General features: G+C 38.9%; 1 protein-coding gene across 5 annotated transcripts in view; it reads right to left on the bottom strand.

Moving 5' to 3' along the window:
• Positions 1 to 19,264: 19,264 nt before the first annotated feature.
• The window catches only part of EVI5 (ecotropic viral integration site 5), a 200,666-nt gene continuing 194,578 nt past the window's right edge, over positions 19,265 to 25,352 (bottom strand). For 3 of the 5 annotated variants that reach the window (XM_046014846.1, XM_046014855.1, XM_046014864.1), the window contains one exon: positions 19,265 to 22,694. In XM_046014846.1, coding sequence (XP_045870802.1) covers positions 22,383 to 22,694 — 312 coding nt within the window. In that variant the 3' untranslated portion in view covers positions 19,265 to 22,382. The remainder of the gene's footprint in view (positions 22,695 to 25,352) is intronic. The other 2 variants (XM_046014873.1, XM_046014881.1) reach the window with 1 other exon arrangement.

Genomic DNA, 25,352 nt, shown 5'->3' with positions numbered 1-25,352 from the left:
AGATATAGTTTTGCCCACATTTTTTTAAAATTTTTTTAAAAATAACTTTTTATTTATTCCTTCCTTATTTTTTCTCTTTTAATTTATTTATTTTTTTCAGCATAACAGTACTCATTGTTTTTGCACAACATCCAGTGCTCCATGCAAAACGTGCCCTCCCTACTACCCACTACCTGTTCCCCCAACCTCCCACCCCTGACCCTTCAAAACCCTCAGGTTGTTTTTCAGAGTCAATAGTCTCTTATGGTTCGCCTCCCCTTCCATTTTTTTTTTTATAAACATATAATGTATTTTTATCCCCAGGTGTACAGGTCTGTGAATCGCCAGGTTTACACACTTCACAGCACTCACGATAAGTTTTGCCCACATTTTAAATTGTTTCTTTAGGCTATATTTTTAGGGGTGGAATTTCTGGGTCTAACAATGAATATTTTTAAGGCTCTTGATACATACCAGAAAAAAAGTGTTTTGGATAGCATATTTATGTAATGCATATGCCAAAAGAATTGATATCACTTAACAAACAGTTAACAGGTTATAGAAATCAACTATGGAAGAGTTAGACGGTGGTTAAAGACCAGACATAGAACAGGTCTTTATTTTGTACACAAGAAGCATTTGCTAGACAGTGGTCTCACCCTGTCATATTGCCATGGTTTTTCCTCTGGATATTAAAAAATTATTTATCTCTTGTCTTTGGGGTAGCTGTTTTGGTGAGTGTAGTCAGATAGAAATACAAGTTTTACCTATTTTCTAAATTGTATCAGTTCAAAGAAAATAAATGCAGAGTGATAATTTTGTGATACTTAATTCAAATGTTAGGTAATATAATTGTCTTCCCTCTACTCTTGTTGAGTGGCAGGCTATCAAAATAAAATTCAAATGACACCATAAGTCAAAATAAGATTAGATGGTATCATCATTTATGGAAAATGGGTAATGCTTTTTATCAACATATGCAAAAATTGGGAAATGGGGTAAAGGAGAAATTTGGAGATAAACAAATTAATGTAAGACTTATGCTATGAGTAAGACCTAATCTCGTATTAATATTTGGAACATTTTCTAACAAAAACACTGTTTTCTTTTAATAAACATTTTGCGACTGATATATTTAAATTTGTCATACTATAAAATATACTCCATTACTATGAAAAATTTAAACTTTTACAGTAATGATTTCAAACATCTAAAGACATAGAGGCGCTCAGCTTTGGTGTTCAGAGTTCAAATAAGAACGTTGTTAACCTCACCACATATATATTTTTATATTGTTCCTAAGAACAGATTGACTGAATAAAGTGTCATCTTGTGTGTGGGCTGTATGAGATGACTCTTCATAGAAGCATACCCAGCGTGAACTTTTATGGAAAAAAAAAAGGGGAGTAGATTTTACTGGTGAATGGAAAATGTAACAAGAGAGAAATGTAGAATTATTTTTCTTTTGAGTTTTTCATCATTTCCTCCAGGATGTCTGGTTATCATTTTACCCTACCCCAGATGAAACACTTACCTTTAAAACAGAAAAGACTCTATCTTGTAATTTTAAAAATTATTCACAGAACACAGCTCCCCTAGATGTGATGTCTGACCCCAAATCTAAAGGGAAGGTAGGAGCTGGGGATCCTGGAAACCTAAGCTCTGAGGCTCACATGACCTCCCCAGGCTCACCCTGAGAGGCAGATCCCTGGGCAGACAGCATGAACCTCTAGTAGGAGGTGCAGCCCACTGGATGTTCTAGCCCAGCTGCTGCTCTGCTGACCTCATGGAGGAGACGGGAAGGCTGAGAGATCTGTGAAGCAGGCATCAAGAGTCTCTCTTATTTCCCGCATAAGGACGCCAGTGTTTAAGAAGCCCAGGTTCTGATAGCTATCAGCTTTCTAAAACCCAACCAAATCTGTTAATTCCAAATCTTGTCTCTTTCTACCAAACCACATTGAATCAGTAGATTGAGTAAAGAAGATTGCCCTCACCATTGGTTGGCATCATGCAATTTATTCAGGGCCCTAATAGAACAAAAAGGTGGAAAGGAAGGGTGAGCTCTCTCTCTGTCTATCCATCTTTCTTGAGTTGGGATGGTCATCTTCTATTGCCCTCCTGGTTCTGTGCCCTCAGGGTCCAGGTCCACCAGCAGTCCTCCAGTTCTCACGTGTAACTGGAGTTACACCATCAGCTACCCTGATTTCCAGGCATTTGGACAGAGAATGGGTTATGCACTGCTCCCCTGGTTCTCTAGCTGGCAGAATGTGGCACTCCTTGGCTTCCATAATGGTGGGAGCCAATTCCTGTAATAAATCTCTTCTTACATACAGGTATCCCCTGCTTTTCAAAAGTTTTGCTTTGTGCCTCTTGCTTTCACGAAAGACCTAGTTAGTACCTGGTTTTGCTAACAGAAAGGAATCTGAAGAAGATATTGACTTGGGCGTTTATGCAAAAATTAACCACGCTAGAATGTTAAGATTTATGTGCTTTTGTTTGCATATAATTTATACATACAGTAAAATTTTATTTAAAAAAAGAATAAAGCACCAAAGACTTTATTTCTAGGGCTGTTTAAGAGGATATGAAAAAAGGCTAAAAAGCAAAAATAGTATTCAACATATTTTGCATCAAGCACTTACAGAGGCTATGCACACCCTGAGGAGTAAGAGTGATCCCACCGAGCTCCTTGCTCAGGAGCTGCACTCAGCATCTCAGCATCAAGTTGCCATAGCTTTTTGGTTGTTGTTGTTTATGATTTATTTATTTAAGAGAGAGAGAAAGGGCACGAGTGGGAGGGGCAGAGGGGAGGAAGAGACAATCTCAAGGAGACTCCCTGCTTAGCCCGGAGCCTGATGCGGGACTCGATCTCACAAACCCCAAGATCACAACCTGAGCCAAAACCAAGAGTCAGAAGCTTTACTGACTGAGCCACCCCGGTGTCCCAAGTTGCCAAAGCTTCATACAGTGTCTGTGAGCATCTGTGCTTTATCTGGACTTATTTTGTTTATCCGTTAGCAAGATGTGTCCTAAGGTATTAGAAAAGCCTAAGAGAGGTTATTTTGGGGTCTGGGAACACTCAAAAAATGTTCAATATAAATGAATGGGAATTGCTTTTTTGCTTTATACCATCTCAGCTTACAAAAGGTTTCATATGAATGTTCTACTTCAGGATAGTGGGGAAAACCTGTATATCTCTAAATATCCTATTGATCCTGCTTCTCTGGAATACAGAGAATACTGTATTCCTCACTAATACAACTGCTTGACCCATTGCAGTTTGTGCTACAGATCTGAGACTCAAGGAATATGAAGCAGGGCTTAGGATTTTGGAGCATCAAAATATCCTGCTGGTTGCAGAAGAATGTGATCTACTTTTTCCATAAAGATATTTTTGCATCTGCTTTGGGAAGTATTTTGCAGTTTGGATTGTAGAAAGGCATCAATTTTAGCATATTCCATACTTCTCTTACCAAAACTTAATGTTTTTGCTAGGATTCTCAGAGGAAGGAGTCAGAGAGGGTAGATAGACAATTTCTTTCTTTCTTTCTTTCTTTCTTTCTTTCTTTCTTTCTTTCTCTCTCTCTCTCTCTTTCTCTCTTTCCCTCTCTTTCTCCCCCCCTTCCTTCTCTCTCTCTTTCTTAATTTCTAATTGAGATTAATACTATTAACTATTTTTGGTACCAAGATCAGATATAATTTTCCCTGGGGTCCTTAAAAAATGGTTAATATGATAGAAATAAACACCATTTTCAGATATCCTTAAAATAGATGCAACAAAAGTTACTGTGTCTCATAACACTAGATATACATTGTTGACATCACACAAAAGTACAATTAGGTAAAATATATATGCTTGGGAAACTATGACACTGTCTAGCAAGGTGCCAGCTGTCTGTTGAACTGGTTTAATCCATGGATATGTTTTAGCCTAGATTGTTTGAAAAAAATGCATAAGCTGATGTATACTTTAAATAATCCTCCCTGAAAATTGCTTCTCCCTACTGCGTTTTCAAATAAATATTGGATGATAAAATGAGATTATACTCCCTGCTAAATCCTGGACTATAGCTGTTCTAAGTTATCAAAATTCAGACACATATGCCTTAATAGACAATTCAGAGTAGAGTATACCCTATTATGAAAGCTGAAGTACGAAGGACAGCTAGCTGTTTTAAAGGTATTTCTCACCTACAAGGGAAAACTGAAGTCAGGTGTAAGGTTTTCTCAAGGATATTGTTTTGAGTCTGCATAGCACACAAATGAGATCCTAAAACATTACTGCCATAGAACATGGCCAAAATAACATTCTTCCAATTTTATTATATTTTCATACAGAAAAGCTCAAAGAGTAGTATAATGAACATCCAAATAATTTCAGCTGGATTTAGCATCAACATAATCTTAATATATAAAAACATCTTTTGGGCGCCTGGTTGGCTCAGTGGGTTAAAGCCTCTGCCTTGGGCTCAGGTCATGATCCCAGGGTCCTGGGATGGAGCCCAGCATCGGGTTCTCTGCTCGGCAGGGAGCCTGTTTCCCTTCTCCTCTCTCTGCCTGCCTCTCTGCCTACTTGTGATCTCTGTCTGTCAAATAAATAAAATCTTTTAAAAATCTTTAAAAAATATTAACACCAAATTAAAATCTTAATTAAGCATGCCCAGGAGTCACAGCTTGCTACATCCTGCCATATCTTCTGGGATCAAGTATTTGTGGTGTGCCCGTAAATAATTAAAAAAAATAACTTATATAACATTGTTGTATCATCATAAACTAGTTACAAGATGAGAAATATCTACCAAGTACCTATGAAATGTAAATTTATTTTGCAAATATCTAACTTTTGGGGCAGTGATTAGTCAAGAGAGTTTTATCAGGAGCTGAGTTTGAGATAGTAAGAATTATCTTATCTGCACAGAGAATAGTGCTTGCCCTTCAGTTTTGACAACGGAAAGAGTAACCTTACTCATCTATAAAAACTATTTCGTTGCTCAGGTTCTTTCAGATTGAATGTAAGTGCTAATAGGGGGCAGCAGAATAGATTGTGCCCGTGTTGAACTTGTGTAGTTGGCCTCTTAACCAATTCCTGCCAACAGATCCGAAGGCTGAGAAAGTTCAAGGCAATAAATAGTAGAATGTTGGGAGAGAACAGAAAATTCATATCTAAAGTCTGCCTGGGGGTTGCTTGGGTGACTCAGTCAGTTAAGCATCTGCCTTCATCTCAGATCGTGATCCTGGGTTCTAGGATCAAGACCCGCACCAGGCTCCTTGCTCCATGGGGAGCCTGCTTCTCCCTCTCCCTCTGCTACTCCTCCTGTTTGTGTGTGTGTTCTTTCTCTCTCAAATAAATAATCTTTTTTAAAAAAATTCTAAAAAAAAGTCTGCCTGAGCCCAGCACAGGGCTTGATCCCAGGACTCCAAGATCATGACTTGAGCCAAAGGCAGACACTCAACTGACTGAGCCACTCAGCCACTCCAGTCTGCCTAGTCCTCATGTACTCAACATTAGCTTGATAAACCTGGGTTCGATATTTGTCAGTCGAGCTAGTAACTAATTTGTATTGGTTGTTAACTACGAGAGTGTGCCAAGTTCTTTCACCATATCATCTTATGGAATACAACAACCCTTGAGATAGGCACTGTTATTATTATTATTCCTATTTTGTGGGTAGGGAAATTTTGCCCAAAGTCACACAGTAATTTCATGGCTTTCAAACCTAAGTGATTTTGACATTAAAGCCCAGACTTCTAACTCTTGTTATGCTGTGCCCCTATAGGAAGCAAACATGCTAAATTGTCTTTTATTCAGGCAGGCTTTATAAAAGATGACATAAATGATGTTATTCTGCTGGGTGTGATCATGCCTGTAGATGGAACAGGTAAGTAATTTTATATTTTATTTATATAGGATATATATAAGGATCAGAGCTTGTAATTACAGTAATTCTTAAACAACTCTAGAAATAGTCTTGGGTGCTTTATTCTCTTTTATAGGCCTTTATTGATGTATAATTTATATACAGTAAAATAGCTTGGTTAATTTTTACATAGCTAAACATCTAAGTCAAGATCTAGAAGATTTCCAGCAAATCAGGTACCTTATTGAATTCATATTTTTAAAAGATGTATGTATTTGAGAGAGAAAAAGAGTGTGTAGGGGAAGAGACACAGGGAGAGGAAGAGAATCCTCAAGCAGATTCCCTGCTGACCTTGAGACTCTGAGATCATGACCTGAGCCAAAATCAAGAGTGTGCCTCACTGAGTGAGGCACACAGGCTCCCTGAATTCACATTTTTTAACCAGTTGCTTCAAGTGGAAGACCATTACTGAATCCAGTTAGAAACTGGCTTGTAAGCTACAAAAATACAGGCCATCAACCGTGGTTTGTAGAGTCAGGTACAATGAGCCTCCCCTGAGCCAGCTCATATCTGGGCTACAACTCCATCATCTTGCCTTAGAGATTATGTTTAAATTGCCAAATCTAAGGGCCTAAAACAGTTTCCCCCACATGTTCACAGAAAAGGAGGTTTTATTTGTGTGCATCTGTGTGTGTGTGTGTGTGTGTGTGTTGTGGGTCATATCAAACATACATAGAGAGAATAGTAAAATGTATCCTCTGTACTTACCATGGACTTCAACATTAAATTTACGGCCAGTCTTAAACATACCTCCCCACCCACTGCTCCCCTTCTTCACCTGACTATTTTGAAGTAAATCCCAAATATCATACCATTTCTTCTGTAAATATTTCAGGATGCATCTATAAAGAATAAGGACACATTAGCAATAGCTGTTGAGGCAAAGAAAAATTATAGAAGATCTTTACTTTTATAGTGGGGTTAGGTGGTTATTCCAGATTTAGGTGTTGTGTGTGTGTGTGTGTGTGTGTGTGTGTGTGTGTGTGTGTGTCTGTTTTAATCATCACTAAGCCTACTAAGATTTTGCTGGCTATCTTCTAGTCGTTGACAAATCAGGTCTAGGAAGGTGATACCTTTATTTCTGGTGAATACTAGTTATGAGTTTTCTACAGACAAAGCAGTTTATTTAAAATTCAGCTAATAATCATCAATGGAATGAATAAAGAGCCCAGAAATATACCCACAATTATACGGTCAATTAATCTTCAACAAAGAAGGCAAGAATATGTAATGGTAACAAGTTTCATCAACAAAGGGTATTGGAAAAATTGGATAGCTACATGCAAAAGAATGAAACTGGACCACTTTCTTACACCATGCACAAAAAGAAACTCAAAATGGATTAAGGACCTAAATATGAGACCTGAAACTATAAAAATCCTGGAAGAGAACACAGGCAGTAATTTCTCTGATATTGGCCATAGCTGGTTTTTTCTAGACATGTCTCCTGAGGCAAGGGAAACAAAAGCAAAAATAAACTATTGGGACTACATCGAGGTAAAAAAAACTTCTGCACAGCAAAGTAAACAGTCACTAATAGACAACCTACTGAATAGAAGATATTTGCACATGACATATCTGATAAAGGGGTTGTATCCAGAATATATAAAGAACTTATACAACTCAGAATCCAAAAAAAATAATCAATTAAAAAATGGACAGAAGACATAAACAGACATTTCTCCAAAGAAGACATCCAGATGGCTGACAGACACATGAAAATATGCTCAACATCACTCATCAGCAGGGAAATGCAAATCAAAAGTACAATCAGGTATCATCTCATATCTGTCAGAATGACTAAAATAAAAAACACAAGAAACTAGTGCTGGTGAGGATGTGGAGAAAAAGTAACCCTCATGCACTGTTAGTGGGAATGCAAACTGGTACAGCCACTGTGGAAAAACAGTATAGAGATTCCTCAAAAAGATTAAAATTTGGACTATCTTAAGATCCAGTAATTCCACTACTGGTTACTTACCCAAAGAATATAAAACCACTAATTGGAAAAGATACATGCACCCCAATGTTTATTGCAATAGCCAAATTATGGAAGCAGCCCAAGTGTTCGTCAAAATTTAAGTGGATAAGGATGTGGTATACATCTACACAATGGAATATTACTCAGCCACAAAAAAGAATGAAATCTTGCCATTTGCAACAACATGGATGGAGCCAGAGAGTACAATGCTATATGAAGTAAGTTCAGTCAGAGAAAGACAAATACCATATAATCTCACTGATATATAGAATTTATTTTTAAAATATTTTATTTATGTATTTGACAGAGACAGACACAGTGAGAGAGGGAACACAAGCAGGGAGAGTGAGAGAAGGAGAAGCAGGCTTCCTGCTGAGCAGGGAGCCCGATGCCAGTCTTGATCCCAGGACCCTGGAATCATGCCCTGAGCCGAAGGCAGACGCTGAACAACTATGCCACCCAGGCACCCCTGATACATGGAATTAAAAAAAAAAATGAAAAGAGACAAATAAAAAAAAAGACTTTTTTAAAAAGAGAATTTATTTATTTATTTGACAGAGAGAGATCACAAGTAGGCAGAGAGGCAGGCAGAGAGAGAGGAGGAAGCAGGCTCCCCGCCGAGCAGAGAGCCCGATGTGGGGCTCGATCCCAGGACCCTGGGATCATGACCTGAGCCGAAGGCAGAGGCTTTAACCCACTGAGCCACCCAGGCGCCCCAGACTTTTTTTTTTTAAGTAGGCTCCATGCCCAACATAGGGCTTGAACTCACAACCCTGAGTTCAAGCATCACTTGTTGTACCAACTGAGCCAGTCAGGTGCCCTACAAAAAAGCAGACTCTTAACTTTAGAGAACAAACTGATGGTTGTCAGAGGGGAGCTAGGTGGAGCAATGGGGAAACAGATGAAGGAGATTAAGAGTACACTTATGGTGAGCGCTGAGTAATCTATAGAATTGTTGAATCACTATACTGTACACCTGAAACTAATATAACACTGTTTGTTAACTATACTAGAATTAAAATTAAAAAATAAAAAGTAAAATTCAGCTAATGGGAATCACTAGGTATTTGAACGCTCTTGGCCACCTTACTCTCCTCTGTGCTTTGGCCACCTTAGTAAAATGCCTCAGTATCACAGCTCTAGGACAAGGATGTTTTTCGTTAAGCCAGAGAAAAGATAACTCTATGTATAATCTGGAGTATTTGTTCTAAGGGTGGTTAGAAGCATAATAGTGTTAATATATGTTATAACTATGGCCTATGAAGCTATCTCTCAGATTAGAGAGGAAAATTTCCCTCAAATATATTTAATACTGGGGCACCTGGGTGGCTCAGTGGGTTAAAGCCTCTGCCTTCGGCTCAGGTCATGATCCCAGGGTCCTGGGATCGAGCCCCGCATTGGGTTCTCTGCTCAGCAGGGAGCCTGCTTCCTCCTCTCTCTCTCTCTCTGCCTGCCTCTCTGCCTACTTGAAATCTCTGTCTGTCAAATAAATAAATAAAATCTTTAAAATATATATATATATATATATATTTAATACCACAAGATTTCATTTATAATGAATGTCTTCAGTTTTAAATTAGCTGATCTGTTTCCAAAAGTATGTTCTATAAGGAAAATAAATATTTCTTCCTTTTTTTTTTAAAGATTTTATTTATTTGACAAACAGAGATCACAAATAGACAGAGAGGCAGGCAGAGAGAAAGGAGGAAGCAGGCTCCCCGCTGAGTAGAGAGCCTGATGCAGGGCTTGATCCCAGGACCCTGGGATCATTACCTGAGCCGAAGGCAGAGGCTTTAGCCCACTGAGCCACCCAGGTGCCCCTATTTCTTCCTTTTTTAATACTTTATTTATTTGAGAGAGAGAATGAACAGGAGGAGGGGCAGAGGGAGAGGGAGAAGCAGAGTCCCTCCTGAGCAGGGAGCCTGACTTGGGGCTTGATTCCAGTACCTTGGTATCATGACCTGAGCCTACTGAGCCACACTGGTGCCTGAAAAAATAATTATTCTTTTATATTACTAATGGAAATGTTAATTTGTGGAGGGTAATTGACATAATGTATCACAAAAAAGTATTCAAAATATCTAGGAATTCAGTTTTTTAAAAAGATTTTATTTATTTATTTGACACAGAGAGCGAGCACAGATAGGCAGAGAGGCAAGCAGAGAGGCAGGCAGAGAGAGAGAGGGGGAAGCAGGTTCTCTGCTGAGCCTAATGCAGGGCTCAATCCCAGGACCCTGAAATTATGACCTGAGTCGAAGGCAGAGGCTTAACCCACTGAGCCACCCAGGCACCCCAAAATTCAGTTTTTAGTAACATACCATAAGGAAATAATGATATGTGTTATAAGTTACTTTAAGTAGTTCCATGGCAATAATAGGAACTAATAACATGCCCAACAATAAAACATTGGTTAAATAAATTTAAGATTGTTTCAGCCATTAAAATATGTAAAAAAAAAGTTAAGTTAAAAAATCGTCATGTAACGATGAATACATATATCCCAAATTTTGGAAAATGACTCACTAAATAAGAAAACCGAGAGAGAAAAAGACAGGCAAATTAGAGGATAAATCCAGGAGCCCCAGCATCTCACTAATAGAATGAGAAGGAAAGTTATTATAGAAACAACTAAAATGTTTCCAAATCTGAAAGACATAAGTCTCTCTATTGAAAGGAACAAGTAAGAGCACAATGCAATGAGTGGGAAAAAAGCTCTATACCAAAGGACAGCATTGTGAAAGAATGCAAAGACATTGGGGGACATTGGGCAGTCTCTGCCAAACTGCCCAAACTGTCAATCACATAGAATAAAAATATTTTCAGGCTAGCAATATCACATTTAACTCCATACACCTTCCTTGGGATATAACTAGAAGATGTAGTATAATTTATCTACAATTTGGGATTGATGACAAAGATAAGAAAAATTGCATCTCTTATTACTTATATACTTATATATATTAATTATATTACTTATTACTTATATACTTATATAACCTTGGGCAAGTGACTTTGGCTCTTTATGCATTAATTTCCTCATCTGCAAAGTGAATTACACTATTGTGATGATTAAATGATTTAACATAGAAAAAGTGCTTAGCTAAATGCAGTGTGGTATCCGGAATTAGATCTGGAATAGAGAAAAAGGGTATCTGTGGAAAAACTGGTGGGATCTAAAAGCCTACAGTTCAGTTAAAACTATCATACCATTAATGATCTCTTATTTTGACAGATGTACAATATTTGTGTTAGACATTGCACGAAGGTGGGTAAAGATTATAGGGGAACTCTCTGTACTATCTTTACAACTTTTCTGTAAATCTAAATGCTTTCAAAATAAAGGTTTAGATTTTTAAAAAAAGTACTCTACCCCTACCTCATATGGTATACAAAATGGATCTCGATCTAAATTTAAGAGCTAAACTCTCAAACTTCTAGAAGAAAATATAAGGACCTTGAATTAGGCAATAGCTTCTTAAGTATGACAGCAAAAGTACAAGCAACCAAAGGAAAAATAGACAAAATAGATTTCATCAATACTAAACACTTTTGTGCTTCAAAGGATACCATTTGGAACATGAAAAGACAGCTTATGGAATAGGAGACAATATTTGCAAATCAAAACATGGGAAGGGACTTGCATGCAGAGTAAAGAATCTTACAAATCAAGAACAAAAAACCCAAACCCAATTTAAAATGCATAAGGGCTTTGAATAGACATTTCTAAAAAAATGATAAGGGTTGGTATCCAAAATCTATAAAGAACTTATCAAATTCAACACCCAAAAAATAAATAATCCAGTCAAGAAATGGACAGAAGACATGAACAGATGTTCTCCAAAGAAGACATACACATGGCTAACAGACACATGAATAAATGTTCAACATTACTAGCCATCAGGGAAATACAAAACAAAATCACAATTAGATACCACCTTACACGAGTTAGAATAGAAAAATTAACAAGATAGGAAACAACAAATATTGGAGAGGAGGTGGAGAAGGGGAAACACTCTTACACTGTTGGTGGGAAAGCAAGCTGGTGTAGCCACTCTGGAAAACAGTATAGAGGTTCCTCGAGACGTTAAAAATAGAGCTACCCTATGACCCAGCAATTGCTTTACTAGGTATTTATCCCAAAGATACAGATGTAGTGAAAAGAAGGTGCACATGCACTTCAGTGTTCATAGGAACAATGTCCACAATAGCCAAACTGTGGAAGGAGCTGAGATGTCCTTCAACAGATGAATGAATAAAGAAGATATGGTTCATAAATACATTGGAATATTATTCAGCCATTAGAAAGAATGAATACCCACCATTTGTGTCAACATGGATGAGACTAGAGGGGATTATGTTGAGCGAAATAAGTCAAGCAGAGAAAGACAATTATCATATGGTTTCACTCATATATAGAACCTGAGGAATAGCACGGAAGACCACAGGGGAAGGGAAGGACAATTGAATGGGAAGAAATCAGAATGGGGACAAACCATGAGAGACACTGGACTCTGAAAAACAACAACAACAATGACTAAGGGTTACAGAAGGGATGGATGGCGTTGGGGGTAGGGGGTGATGGGTATTAAGGAGGGAATGTGTTGTAATGAGCACTAGGTGTTATACGCAAGTAATGGATTGCTGAACACTGCATCAAAAACTAATGATGTACTATATATTTGCTAACCAAACATAATAAGAAAAAAATCTAGGCTCTCCCCCCACCCCCACACACAAAAAGATATACAAAGAGTCATTAAACACATGAAAAGATGCTCAACATCATTAGTCATCAGGGAAATGCAAATCAAAACCACTATGAGCTACCACTTCACACCTAGTAGGATGCCTAAAATAAAAAGGACAGACAATAATAAGTGTTGATGAAGGTATAGAGAAATTGGAATCCTCATACATTGTTTGTGGAATTGTAAAATACTGCAGACACTTGAAACAATCTGGTAGTTCTTCAAAATATTACCAAAAAAGTTACCATATGACCCAGAAATTCCACTTTTAAGTATGTACCCAAGAGAATTGAAAAACCTACATCTACACAGCAGTAGCATCATTCATGATAGCAAAGAATAGTAACAACCCAAATGTTTATCGAGTGATGACGGGATAAACAAAATGTAGTGTACCCATACACTGGAATGTTGGGGTGGGGGGGGGGAGGAAGGAGATACTGATATATGCTACAACATGAATGAGTCGCAAAAACATTATGCTAAGTGAATCCCACACAAAAGTTCATCTATGGTTTCATTCCATGTATATGAGATGTCTCAGACAGACAAATCTATAGAAACAAAGTAGACCAGTAATTGCCTAGTCATAGTAGGGACTAGGGGGAGGAGAGAATAGAAGGTGACCACTCATGAGTATGGGGTTTCTTTCTGGCGTTATGAAAATATTCTGAAATTGATGTGAATATTCTGAAACTGGTGTGGGCCATTGCCATTAGTGATTGAATAACTGTACATATACTAAAAATTATGTAACTTTATACTTCAAAGGGCCAAATGTTTTGGTGCGTGACTTATGATAAAATTGTTTTTTTAAAAAAAATGTATTTTGGGACGCCTGGGTGGCTCAGTGGGTTAAATCCTCTGCCTTCAGCTCGGGTCATGGTCTCAGGGTCCTGGGATCGAGCCCCGCATGGGGCTCTCTGCTCAGCCCGGAGCCTGCTTCCCTTCCTCTCTCTCTGCCTGCCTCTCTGCCTACTTGTGATCTCTGTCTGTCAAATAAATAAATAAAATCTTTTAAAAATGTATTTAGAATAGTTAACAAAGTAAGTACCATGTTTCCAAATATTCACGCTTCTCTCTGGGGGAGTCTGGATCATGTGACTTACCTCAGCCAATGAAATATGGCTGGAAGTGAAGTGTATCACTTCCTGGCAAAAGTTTTGGGAGCATGTTGTTTATCATATCACTCTTCCCTCTGCCATAACAATCAGCAATGTTCAAAATAGAACTGGCTTCACCAGCTGGGGTCCTAGAGTAAAAACAGTGGAGAGAAGAGCCGTGGGCAACTTTTGATGGATGTGGGGCATGAATGAGAAAAGATGCTGTAGGCCACTGAGATTTTAGGGTATGCAGTAACAACAACAAAAACAACAAAAAGAACAACTGCTATTATTACCACTACTGGCAGAGATAGGAAACAGACGGTCAGGCCAGCTCTTCAAACAACACATTTATGTGGAAATACCCTGTTGACAGTGGGAATACAGAACTGAAAGGCAACGGGGAAGTCAAGGCAGGAGAAGGAACATTTAAATCAAAAACTATTTTCTGAGGGGCTTGTATCCATTGGTTCTGGGGATTCAGAGATGTGACGCACAATCTCTTTTGGTTACCATTGATGATCGCTTACTCACTTACTACGTGCCTAGTCCTTTTGGGTTTTGGCTCCTGTGTTGTCTCCTGTCTCACAAAGAGCAGTTTGGTGATGAACAAGAAGCTTCTCCAATTTTGACCCACAAATAGACAATTCTATTTTAGAGAAATTAGTGAAGCAAATGAAAGGCTGTGGGATACGTTTAAAATAGCTACAGATTGTTCAGGGCTGTGAGCCAGACCAAACAGCACACCTTCCCACATGCCCCACTTGGCCCTGTGATTACTCAAATCCCAGCGTTGGCCCAGGCTGCTGCCCGCCACGAACATCCCTCCAAAGAGCACAACTGGAAGGTCGTTGGCCAGGAAAGGGAAGCCCTGGACTGTACCTGGGAGGGGGAAATGCATGACATTTTCCTTTATATTTATAAGTTTATGCTTCACATCATGACTCCCCACTGTTTGGTTTTCCACCTCCTCACCTGGCAGTTTGCAGAATGGGCTGGCACTTAGCCAGGCTGACGAGGGAGAGAGGAGGGACCTGGCTCAGAGACCTCTTTAGGCTGAGCAGCCTAAGCTAGACTGGAAGCTTATCTAGGAGCACGGAGGCTGCAGAAATGAACACACCAAAGGTTTTAAACTCTTTGTAAATGGAGCGTGGTTGGTCCGATCCTGAGCTCTGGTGACGGACACAGGGACAGAAGCTGGACCTTGAGACATACAACACAGAAGTGACAATGCAGGGCCGTGGGGAATAGAGGCCGCCTCTTCCCCCCCACAGGAAGAGTCAGTCTGGTCGAGGTTAGGCAGGGCCCCGCATAATTGTGTCTTGAAGGTAGATGTGCAGCAAACACCGAGAGGGGCACCTGGTCTGGTCATGGGGTGGGAGGGGCAGAGGGGACACCAGAGACCACAAGGGCCTCTGCCTGAAGAGGAAGAAGAGCCCTTGGCCAGGGAGGAGACTCCAGGTTCAAGGCTTGGTGACTTGACGGGTTGCTGTTCTCCACTCTCTGTGGAGGGCTGTGTGCGGTGGTTGCTGGTCCCACCCCCTGAAGCAGAGGCAAAGAACAGTTAGGGGCTCCCAGGTGCATCTCAACTGCCACAGCATCTTTCAGCCTTGGAGTCTCTCATGTGTACAGTATGCATTTCCTTAAAAAAAAAAAAATCAGAGAAACAACATCTTTAAAGCCAACTAGTTTTTTTCCAACTAGCCCTGATCTCTCCCGTTACTGAGGACAGCCTCAGAGAAGATCCCTCTCAGTCTCTGACAAGCAGCCAGCCCGGGCGACAAGGGGGTGAGGACACAGCAGCCGGTAGATCTCACATGGACATGGTAGCCGCTACCTTGTGAGAGTCCATTCAGGAGGATTTAGAATGGTTCTCTGGGCCTGAAATCCCACATACTGGTTGAAAGGCTTCATTTCTAGATATCCATGGTGAAATCTAGAATGCAGGAGGGATGTGGCCATGCGCTCAAATCAGGAGATATCAGCACATAGGTATGAGCAGGCCATTAGACAGGAGATAGTAGGGCACCCCAGGCAGTTGTGAGGAATCACAGGCCCAGCCATGGGGCAAGATGGGGCTTCTGGATGAGTGGGGAGCAGGGGAAGTGTCCTACGCTGGACATAACCTTTGAATTCTCATGACATTGTATCTGTGTGTGAGGACAGGAGTTGGTCTGCTTCCTCCTTGGCCTCCTCCTCAGAGCCTGCTGGATGTCTTGTGCCAAAGCAGTGTTCAGTAATTAGAGGTCCTAGGAGCTAGTTTGGCTGCTTTGGGATTCTGGGGTCTCCACTGACATTTATGTTTCCAAAGATGTTTAGCCCATTTTAATAGTAAAAGTAGACAAACTGAGGTAATGTGATTTATTCAACTATTCATTCATTCAACAAACATTTTTTTTTTTTTTTAGATTTTATTTATTTATTTGACAGAGAGAAATCACAGAGAGGCAGGCAGAGAGAGAGGAAGGGAAGCAGGCTCTCCGCTGAGCAGAGAGCCCGATGCGGGACTCGATCCCAGGACCCTGAGATCATGACCTGAGCCGAAGGCAACGGCTTAACCCACTGAGCCACCCAGGTGCCCCTCATTCAACAAACATTTATTGTGGGCTAAAGCACTATTCTGAATAACTGGGGATAGAGCTTTCAATCTCGAGTTGGCCAACGAAAACGAATGAAGATGTAAAATGTGTAGGATATCAGACAGTTGTCAATGCTATGGAGAAAAGTAAGTCTGGGAAGAGACTTAAAAATGAACGGTCAGAAAAGGCCTCCTCTGGGGGTGATACCTGAGCAGAAACCCAAGAGGAGGTGGGGAGCTAGCCTTTGGGGAACATGGCCAAACACCAGTCCAGGACAGGCAAGATTCTGGATGGGAGTATAAATTTTATTACTATTCAGGTTTTAGTTTTTTCTCCCTTCTATCTTTATTTAAGCATACTTAATTAGAAGCTGACTTAAAGTTATTAGCATGTCTATTTTTTTTTACCATTTTAACAATTTTTAAGTGTACAAGTCAGCAGCATTAAATACATTTGATGTTCTGCAACCATCACCACCAAAGTCCATTTTCAGAACTTTTCATTACCCCAAACAGCAGTTCTGAATCAATTAAACAATAACTCCCCTTCGTCCCACACCCCTCTTCCCTCATAACAGCTACGCTATTTGTCTCTTTGAATTTGCTATGCTAGCTACTTCTTATCAGTGGAACTGTATTATGTATTGACCTTATTTTATTTAGCATGTTTTCAAGGTATATCCCCATTGTGGTATGTATTATAATTTCTTTTTTGGGGCGCCTGGGTGGCTCAGTCAGTTAAGCGTCTGCATTCAACTCAGGTCATGGTCCCAGGGTCCTGGGATAGAGCCCCGTGTCAGGCTTTCTGCTCAGTGGGGAGTCTGCTTCTCCCTCTCCCTCTGCCTCTCTCCCTGCTTGTGCTCGCTCTCTCAAATGAATAAATAAAATTAAAAAAAAATTCTTTTTTATCATTAATATTCCATGGTATGCATGCCGCATTTTACTTACTCATTTACCTGTTACTAATGGTCATGTTGCTTCTATCCTTTGGCTATTGTGAATAATGCTATAATGAACACTCGTGTACAAATATCTGTTTGAATCTTTTCTGAGTATATACCTACAGGTGGAATTGCTGGATCATGTGGTAATTGTTTAACTATTTTGAGGAACTGCCAAAATTTTTCACAATGGCTGCACCATTTTACATTCCCAACAATGCATGAGTTCCAATTTTTCCGTATCCTTGCCAACACTTTTTCTTTAATTGCCATCCTAATAAGTGTGACTGGCACCTCATTTTGGTTGAGGTTTTGCTTTTCTTACTGACTACTAGAAAGAGTCAAATTTGCGATCTGTCTTCAATAGATGCATATATTTTTAGCTTTGGCCCGAGGGGGCTCATTGTCTCTTGACCCACTTCTAAATTTATACCACAGATTCTCAACGAGGGGTAATTTCCATTCTCAATCTTCCTTACTAGGGACATTGGCAACAACTGGAGATCTTCTGCGTTGTCCCAACTGAAGGAGAGCTGGTACTGGCATCTGGTGGGTAGAAGCCACATGTGTTGCTGCACAGCCCTACAATGTGTGGGACAGCCTCCTGCCACAACTTGGTCTCAAATGCCAATAGTGCCAAGGTGGACAGACCCTGGGTTACAACTATCTATTCATATTTCAGGTACCTTTATAAAGTGTCTTCAGTCCTTTAGGACCAAAGCAGAATATGTAGTGAACTACTGCTTCTGAAGTAAGCAATGTTAACATTGTGATAAAGATGCAAAAAACATAACTTCCTTTTCACAACAGCATATTCAAATTATATATCTGAATATACTTATTGGCTTCATTGCTAATCATTTCAATGACCTAAACTACAATTTGAGATAAAACTATCACTATTAATATTTGCAAAAAGTTAGCATGTTCCTGGAGGAAATAGCAAATCTAGATGTCTTGCCTTTCGTTAACCTGAAAAATGTCATGTACCAGGCTCTCTGTCTGACACTAATTATACATGGGTGGACCAGGTGGATATGCGCCCTTGTACCCACGGAGCACAAACCTCACTAATAAACATGTGGTGTTAGGCCAAGCATTGTTAATAGTGTTTTGATGCCTCTCCCCTTTTAAGTTGAATAGTTTAAGGAAACAGAAATTCTTATAAAATGAAAAACTTTAATAATTGTTTAAAGCAAAGGCACAAGTAAACATTTCAGGTTATCATACAATGTTACAAAAAGAAACGCCAACAGTAAAATGCATAACATTATAATCTTGCATCTCTATAGTATACCTAATTTAGTATTCTATCATCTTTTCTTGGGAGTGAAAAGACAGGATAGGCAGATCAATGGATGTGCTGTAAAAAGTTGGATTATAAATAGCATCCACTCCACTTTTACCCAGTAATTTTAATTTCAGGAGAATGAATTAAAGTAAAATTAATTAGTTTAAAAAACTGTTTTATTAATGATGGAGCAGCAATAACCTTCAGGCTAAAGCACACTGTTTTAATAAAGTAAATCACTGATTTCATAAAACATTAGCTGTTGACATCTTGTACTACATGATAAATAAGCTGGCCATGAAAGGGCTTTACTGAAACGCAATTCATATATTTATTTTACTTTAAATCTGAAAATGATAGTGTATTATGTAAAAGATAAAGGAGAATATGGAACCAATTTATTTCTTATGATGTTAGAAACAAAATACTTAAAAAGGCCTAGACCTTGTTTTCAAAGGCACTATCAGGAGAGTAACAGGCTGCACGCTCAGAGCTAAGTTTTTGTTTTTTGTTTTTTTTTTCTTAGGTGAGACTTGACATCTCAATTAGTCATCAAACACCGAGTACCTAATATCTATCAACAGAAAGGGCAGAGATTGTGTAATGTGTATCTTTAACCACTTTCTTCACGGAGAAAAAAAATATTTTACCATTGATTCTTAAAAGGCTGTTGAAATATTGGCTTGATCTAAAAGTTCTGTTTCATTACATCAATGCGATTTCCATTTTATTCAGATCACCCTGTAGCTTCTACTTTTAGCTTTTCAACCTAGATGGCAACATCACCAGGAAGTAACTATCCTAAGAGAGTACTTTTGTGTGTGTGTGTTTGTTACTTATTCACTTAGTCCTCCCTGAATATTCTCCAGCTCTAAGTGTTTAACTGAATAACATTTAAATGATACAACCTAATTGTGTCAGGGATTAAATAAAATCTATCAAGAGGACATTTTCCAATACCTCATAAATCTTAATTTGAATATCAAATCAGAGCTTAGTATCCTGTTGCATACTAAAAACCAGGAAGATTCTAACCCCTTCTAAAGAGTATTTGAATCAAAGCTCTTGAATGAGACGATTGTTGTTTCTAGTTTTCCCATTTCCCAAATTACAAGAACATCAATGGGTTACGGTTCACTTACCATGATTCTCACACCTAATTCCTAACCAGAAAACAGTACTTAGGAAATTCTCTAAGAATATCTTTCAGATTTAGAATTCAAACATGATTCTAGAAAGATGTTCTTATTTTAAGTCAAATTATAACATCAGCTCATTGATGCATACCCTAAAGGCACATGCCTGCTTGAGATAGAGCAGTGCTAGGATTCTGGAATTCTTCCCTTTCTTTCTCCATTTCCAAAGGTAGAGATGTCCTTCTGAATTTGTCTTTGGCATCAAAGACTTCATGATATAAAACAGCTGGAACATTTTCCATTTAGAATAGTTATGAGTTTAAGATCCACCAGCAAATTTCAGTCTTCAAAACCATTAGTTCAACACCAAAAGCAAATAGTTTGATCTTCTACTGAGACAAACTTAAGATGCAAACCTGCATTTTAGAGGGTCTGCAGACTTCTTCTCTAAAGTGCCAGACAGTAGATATTTGGGGCTGTTTGTGCCCTATGGTCTCTGTTGTAACTACTCAACTCTGCCATGGTACACAAAAGCAGCCGCAGACAATATGTATATGGATAAGCATGGGTAAGCTCCAAAAACATTTTATTTATCAATACTGAATTTCACATTTTCATGTGATACGAAATGCTATTTTGATTCCCCCCGCACAACTATCTATAAATATTAAAAACTACTCTTAGCGTGTGGGTCACATAAAAACAAGAAGCTGGCTAGAATAGCTTCATGGCCTGTAGTTGCTGACCCTTGGTTTAGATCACTAGATTTCTTATTGTGGGGGTGAAAGCAATGTGGCCATGACTCATCTCATTTTACCTGGGCATCAAAAGCCCCTAGGCTGGCAGTAATGAACCCCAAAAGAGAATTCTAAAAGCACCAGACAATTCTAGTAGACGATTCTAGTAGAGCTGCGTAGAGTTTATGAGTGCTGATACATCTATACACAGATACTGATCTATATATATTCAGGAAACACATTTAAATCACATTAATTGAAGAAAAGCAGAGAATTGAGAAATTCATTAGCTGAACCTTTTCAGCTTGGTGTCGGAGAGATCTTGAGTAAAATTTTGGCTCTGCTACTTAACTGAACTTGTAACCACAGGTAAATTACTTAACCACTACAATTTGACCTGGTGATATGGACACAACAGGCATCTGGTCAATCTTGTTTCTCAAGCAAATAGCTACAAAGGGCTTGCTGGAAAAGCATAATCTATCACGTACCATAAACCCTGACTTCGGGCTTTAGACAAAAAATGATTTTGTTTCTTCTACTCCACTCTGTCATGTAAATTTTTTTTCTGCATGGAACATATTGTGCAAAATTGTGCCTCCATATATACTGAATTCTACTTTTCTCTTATCCTTGAAGGCTATTTTTTTCACAGGCTGCTGATGAAAATGGAAGTGGAAAGGATCCAGTCAACACACTCTTGTTATCTTTACGTCATCTCAGTGTATTCTGGTGTTTCCACCAATTTATCAATGACAGGCATTCAGGTTTCCAGGGGAAAAATGTCTGGATGAGAAAAAGGAAGAATTGGTAGTAAAGAATTCTTATGGCTTTATCTATGGATTAACTGGAGAAGCTGAAGATAATGTTCATAGATTATTCGCAGATACAGTTTTTGTGTATCTTGGACCTCAGTCCATTGCTTAAATTACATTAAGTAGATATTAGCACTAAGTAATATGTGCTATAACCTCTTTAATCATGAAAAATTTATTGTTATATACACATGAAGCAAAATATGTCACCAATAGTGTTTTGAACAAGCATTAGTTCACTTATGAATCTGCTAGTGTTGAATGCCAAGCAAAATACTAAAGCTATTAAAATATTAGTGTTTGGTTTTATTTTCAATTTTCTTTTAACCTAGTATTTACAGAAGTACTGTTAGAATGCTGAAGGCAGTCATTTGCAACATGTACATTCTCCATATAAAATGATTTTCAATGTGGGTGATGTAGATTTATAAATATGTACAAAACTCCCAATTTATTTGTAGTTAACCTACTACTCTGACTAGTAGGCAATACATGGAAGCATCATATGACATCAAAATTAGAAATTAAAACACAACTTAAGACTCTCAAGACAGATGACTGTTCATTTGTGTCTGTAAAATTATATGGGGGATAAAAAAAAGCTTTGTATATGGGAGTTTTCAGCGGCCCACTACCAAAGCAGTAATTTTAACTGAAAAACAAAAAAAACCAAAAAACCCAGAAACACTCCCCCACCACAAAAACCCAAGATAAATTAGATGTATATCCTGGTCAAATGTTTGTAGACACCTGCCCTGAAAACAAATTGATAAATATTCAATTTGTTAAATGAGCATGAAATATTGCACTAGAGCAGTTTTGTCTGAAGAAAATTCAATTTTCCATAGTCCTGAACTTCAAAATGCTTCCCACATATAAATTGCATTTTCTAAATAAGAAACATTAATATCCAATAATACTGTTAGAACCTTATTTTTCCCATTAACCATATACCAGTCTATTTTATGGCAATGGTAGTCAGTGGTGAAGATTTGGCAAAGATAAAAAGGCAGATAAGACTGTAAAATATATATATATATATATACATATATATGTATATACGTATGTACATATGAAACAAGTATGTTCCAAAAACCCTTAATCATATGATAACTGATCCCTTAAAAAACCCCACAGTCTAGGTCACAGTGATGGTCAGACAGTGGTTGAGTATGACTCTCTTCTTGGGGGCCGCTCCTTTCGAGCCACTCGGTTGCTGTCTCTGGTCTCCAACGCACTGTCTTCTGTTTCGCTTTCACTACCATCTGCCACAGCGGGGTCCAAAGACATCGGGCCAGACTTTCTGTGCAAAGGAAAACCAACGCCACTTTCCCGTAAGGAATCATCCATAAAATCTTCATCAGAGGAATGGAATGATTCATCATCTCCTATTAAATGGTTGACAATGTGGATTCCATCAAAAGGAGGCTGGCCTGAGAAGACCCTCTGGCCTTTTAGGCACCTGAGCTGTCAAAACAAAACCCATGTTAATATACTCAACTGGGGAAACACACACACCAAGAAAGCAAACATTTCATGTTTAAAAAAGAAGATAACTTACCTTTTATTATTTTTTTTTTTTTGCCATTTGTAGATAAAATAGTAACTACCAATTTTTATATGCCTCCTATGTGTTATGTAATGGACACATAACTTGTTATTTTTTTAAAAAGATTTTATTTATTTGACACAGAGAGAGAACACAAGTAGGCAGAGAGGCAGGCAGAGAGGCAGGCAGAGAGAGAGGAGGAAGCAGGCTCCCCGGCGAGCAGAGAGCCCAATGTGGGGCTCAATCCCAGGACCCTGAGATCATGACCTGAGCTGAAGGCAGAGGCTTAACCCACTGAGCCACCCAGGCACCCCAGTAACTTGTTATTTTAATTGAATTATCACAACAGTCCTATGTGATAGATTTTATCATCTTCATTAGAGATTAGAAAATGGAAACTCAGGTAGGGGTACGACTGTGGACACATAGGTAATAGCAAAATTTAGATTCAAATTGAACCTTCATTATATTACAGATAATATAATGAACACCATGCACCCTTCATCTAATTTCAATGATTAACAACATGGACAATCTTATTACATTATACCTCTCCTGTCTCTGGATTACTTTGAGGTAAATCCCAGACATTCTGTCAGTTTACCTGTAAATATTTCAGCATGCATTTCTAGAAGATGTGGACTTTAAGACCATACTCTGAATTACCACACATACTGTCTCAAGAGCATGTCCCCATAATAATGAAAATCAGTTACAAATAATAAAAATTTGCTATGAATCTCCATCCTATTATAATATCCCAAAGGCCACCAAACCACTATCACTCACTCACTCACTCAGGGCAGGAATGCTTCTTTCTACTAATGAGATCTCTCTCTGCAAGGAAGGAATGCCAGTAGTATATAATTTTGCCTTCTCTCCCCTACTCTTCCCCAGGGAAAAGGAGCAGCTTCCCTAATGAGGGAATAGGGGAGAGGAATGGCATGTATTGCTCAGCTATTTCTCTTCTCTTTCCACCTTTCAGAACCAGGTTTTGGCTATCCCAGGCGCTTCCCATGGCCACACCTTCATTGGGACATCATATGCTCCCTGTTATTGGCTGGGCAAGTCTGACCAATTCTAGAGTTCATTTTCTAGACAAAAACCCATTGTTGTCACAAATCTAAACCATGTTCTCCAAAACCAGCCTTTTCAGGATTAAAGGTGACTTCTTTCTATCATCCCCCACTTCTTTGCCCCAGTTACCTTAAACTCCCAAACCCACTGCCATGGATACAACCACTTCTACTACCATAGAATTGAGACATCAGCCCTGTCGTCCTCAAGAGCTTATGTCTTAAATAGGAAATCTAATTTTGATATTGTCACTTGTTTAATTTCTCCCATACACCATGAGTTTTCTCCTACAACAGAGCAGAAGAGCTAAAAACAAAACAACCAAAACAATAACTGAAAAAAGCTAATTACCAAAATCTACCTTGCCTTGCAAGAATTTGGCTGAAAGAGATCCCATGCCTCCTACCCTTATCACTACTATTAACCTTCAACTTTGTTTCTCAGGGACAAACTCCTGGTCACTCACTATCTTTCAAATCTTAAGATAAAGCCTGTGTGAAATATTCAGGAAATATTACATATACTTTCAAAACTAACGGTTCTGAAAGTAAAGACATTACAGCCTTGCCATACACCTGCCAGCTATCCTGACAGACTTCCAGGAAGAAGTGAAGAAATGTCAGCACTTCCCTGCTGGTGTGTGAACAACGGGAAACAAGAAGGATGCTCAGACTTTGAACAGTGATGTCTGCCTCAGGTTGACCTTCCACCCTGAAGAAATCCCTATGCCCTAGGCCGAGAGAACAAAATTACAGTGATGTGCAATGTAATTTAAGTAACACTGTCTCCCTTGGCAGGGCAGAAAGGATCTAAACTCGAGGGTGAATTTTTAGGGAAAGGGCTCAGAGCACCACAAGGACCTCCCCATAGCTGTGATACCCATGGCAATACTACAACTGCCACGTTCTGATGCAACATCCTATCACCACATTGCAACACACGATTTAGCGCTCCAAGTGTTAGATTAAGTCAGTTAATCTCTTCCTTTCTTTTCTTCCCAAACCCTTTTGAAGAAATAACACAGAACATGTGTCTTCCTTTTCCCTGGCTGTTACCAAAGGAGTACAGCAGGGGAACCACAACTTCCCAATTATCTGGAAAGCTGTAGCTCTAACAAATTTTACTGCAGTTAAAAAACTGCAGCCTCTTATCAGATGTCCTAAGAGACCTCAAATATTAAATAAAACTAATTCTAGGTGGAGAGGTCATTTCCTCAATGTCAAAGGGGATGCAACTAGAGTTTTTTTATTTGAGAACTGCTTATAAAGAATAGCAAAAAAAGGAATTTCAGAGAAGAGAAAGGTGAAGTTAAGAGACTCTCTGGTAAAACTGAAGCGGTCCCTTAGTTACCTCTTAGACCTGAAAGCATGCATACTGGTTCTGAGGGGAGGGAGGCCTGTATATGTCCTGAAAAGGGACATCTGCTCACTGAGTTCCCATCATGTGGTCTAGAAGGGGCTGAACTTCAGGTGAGGATGTCTCGGGGGACTCCTCTTCCT

The sequence above is a fragment of the Meles meles genome, chromosome 1 (genome assembly GCF_922984935.1).
Source record: "Meles meles chromosome 1, mMelMel3.1 paternal haplotype, whole genome shotgun sequence".
Taxonomy (NCBI): domain Eukaryota; kingdom Metazoa; phylum Chordata; class Mammalia; order Carnivora; family Mustelidae; genus Meles; species Meles meles.
This window is presented reverse-complemented; position numbering and strand designations above follow the sequence as displayed.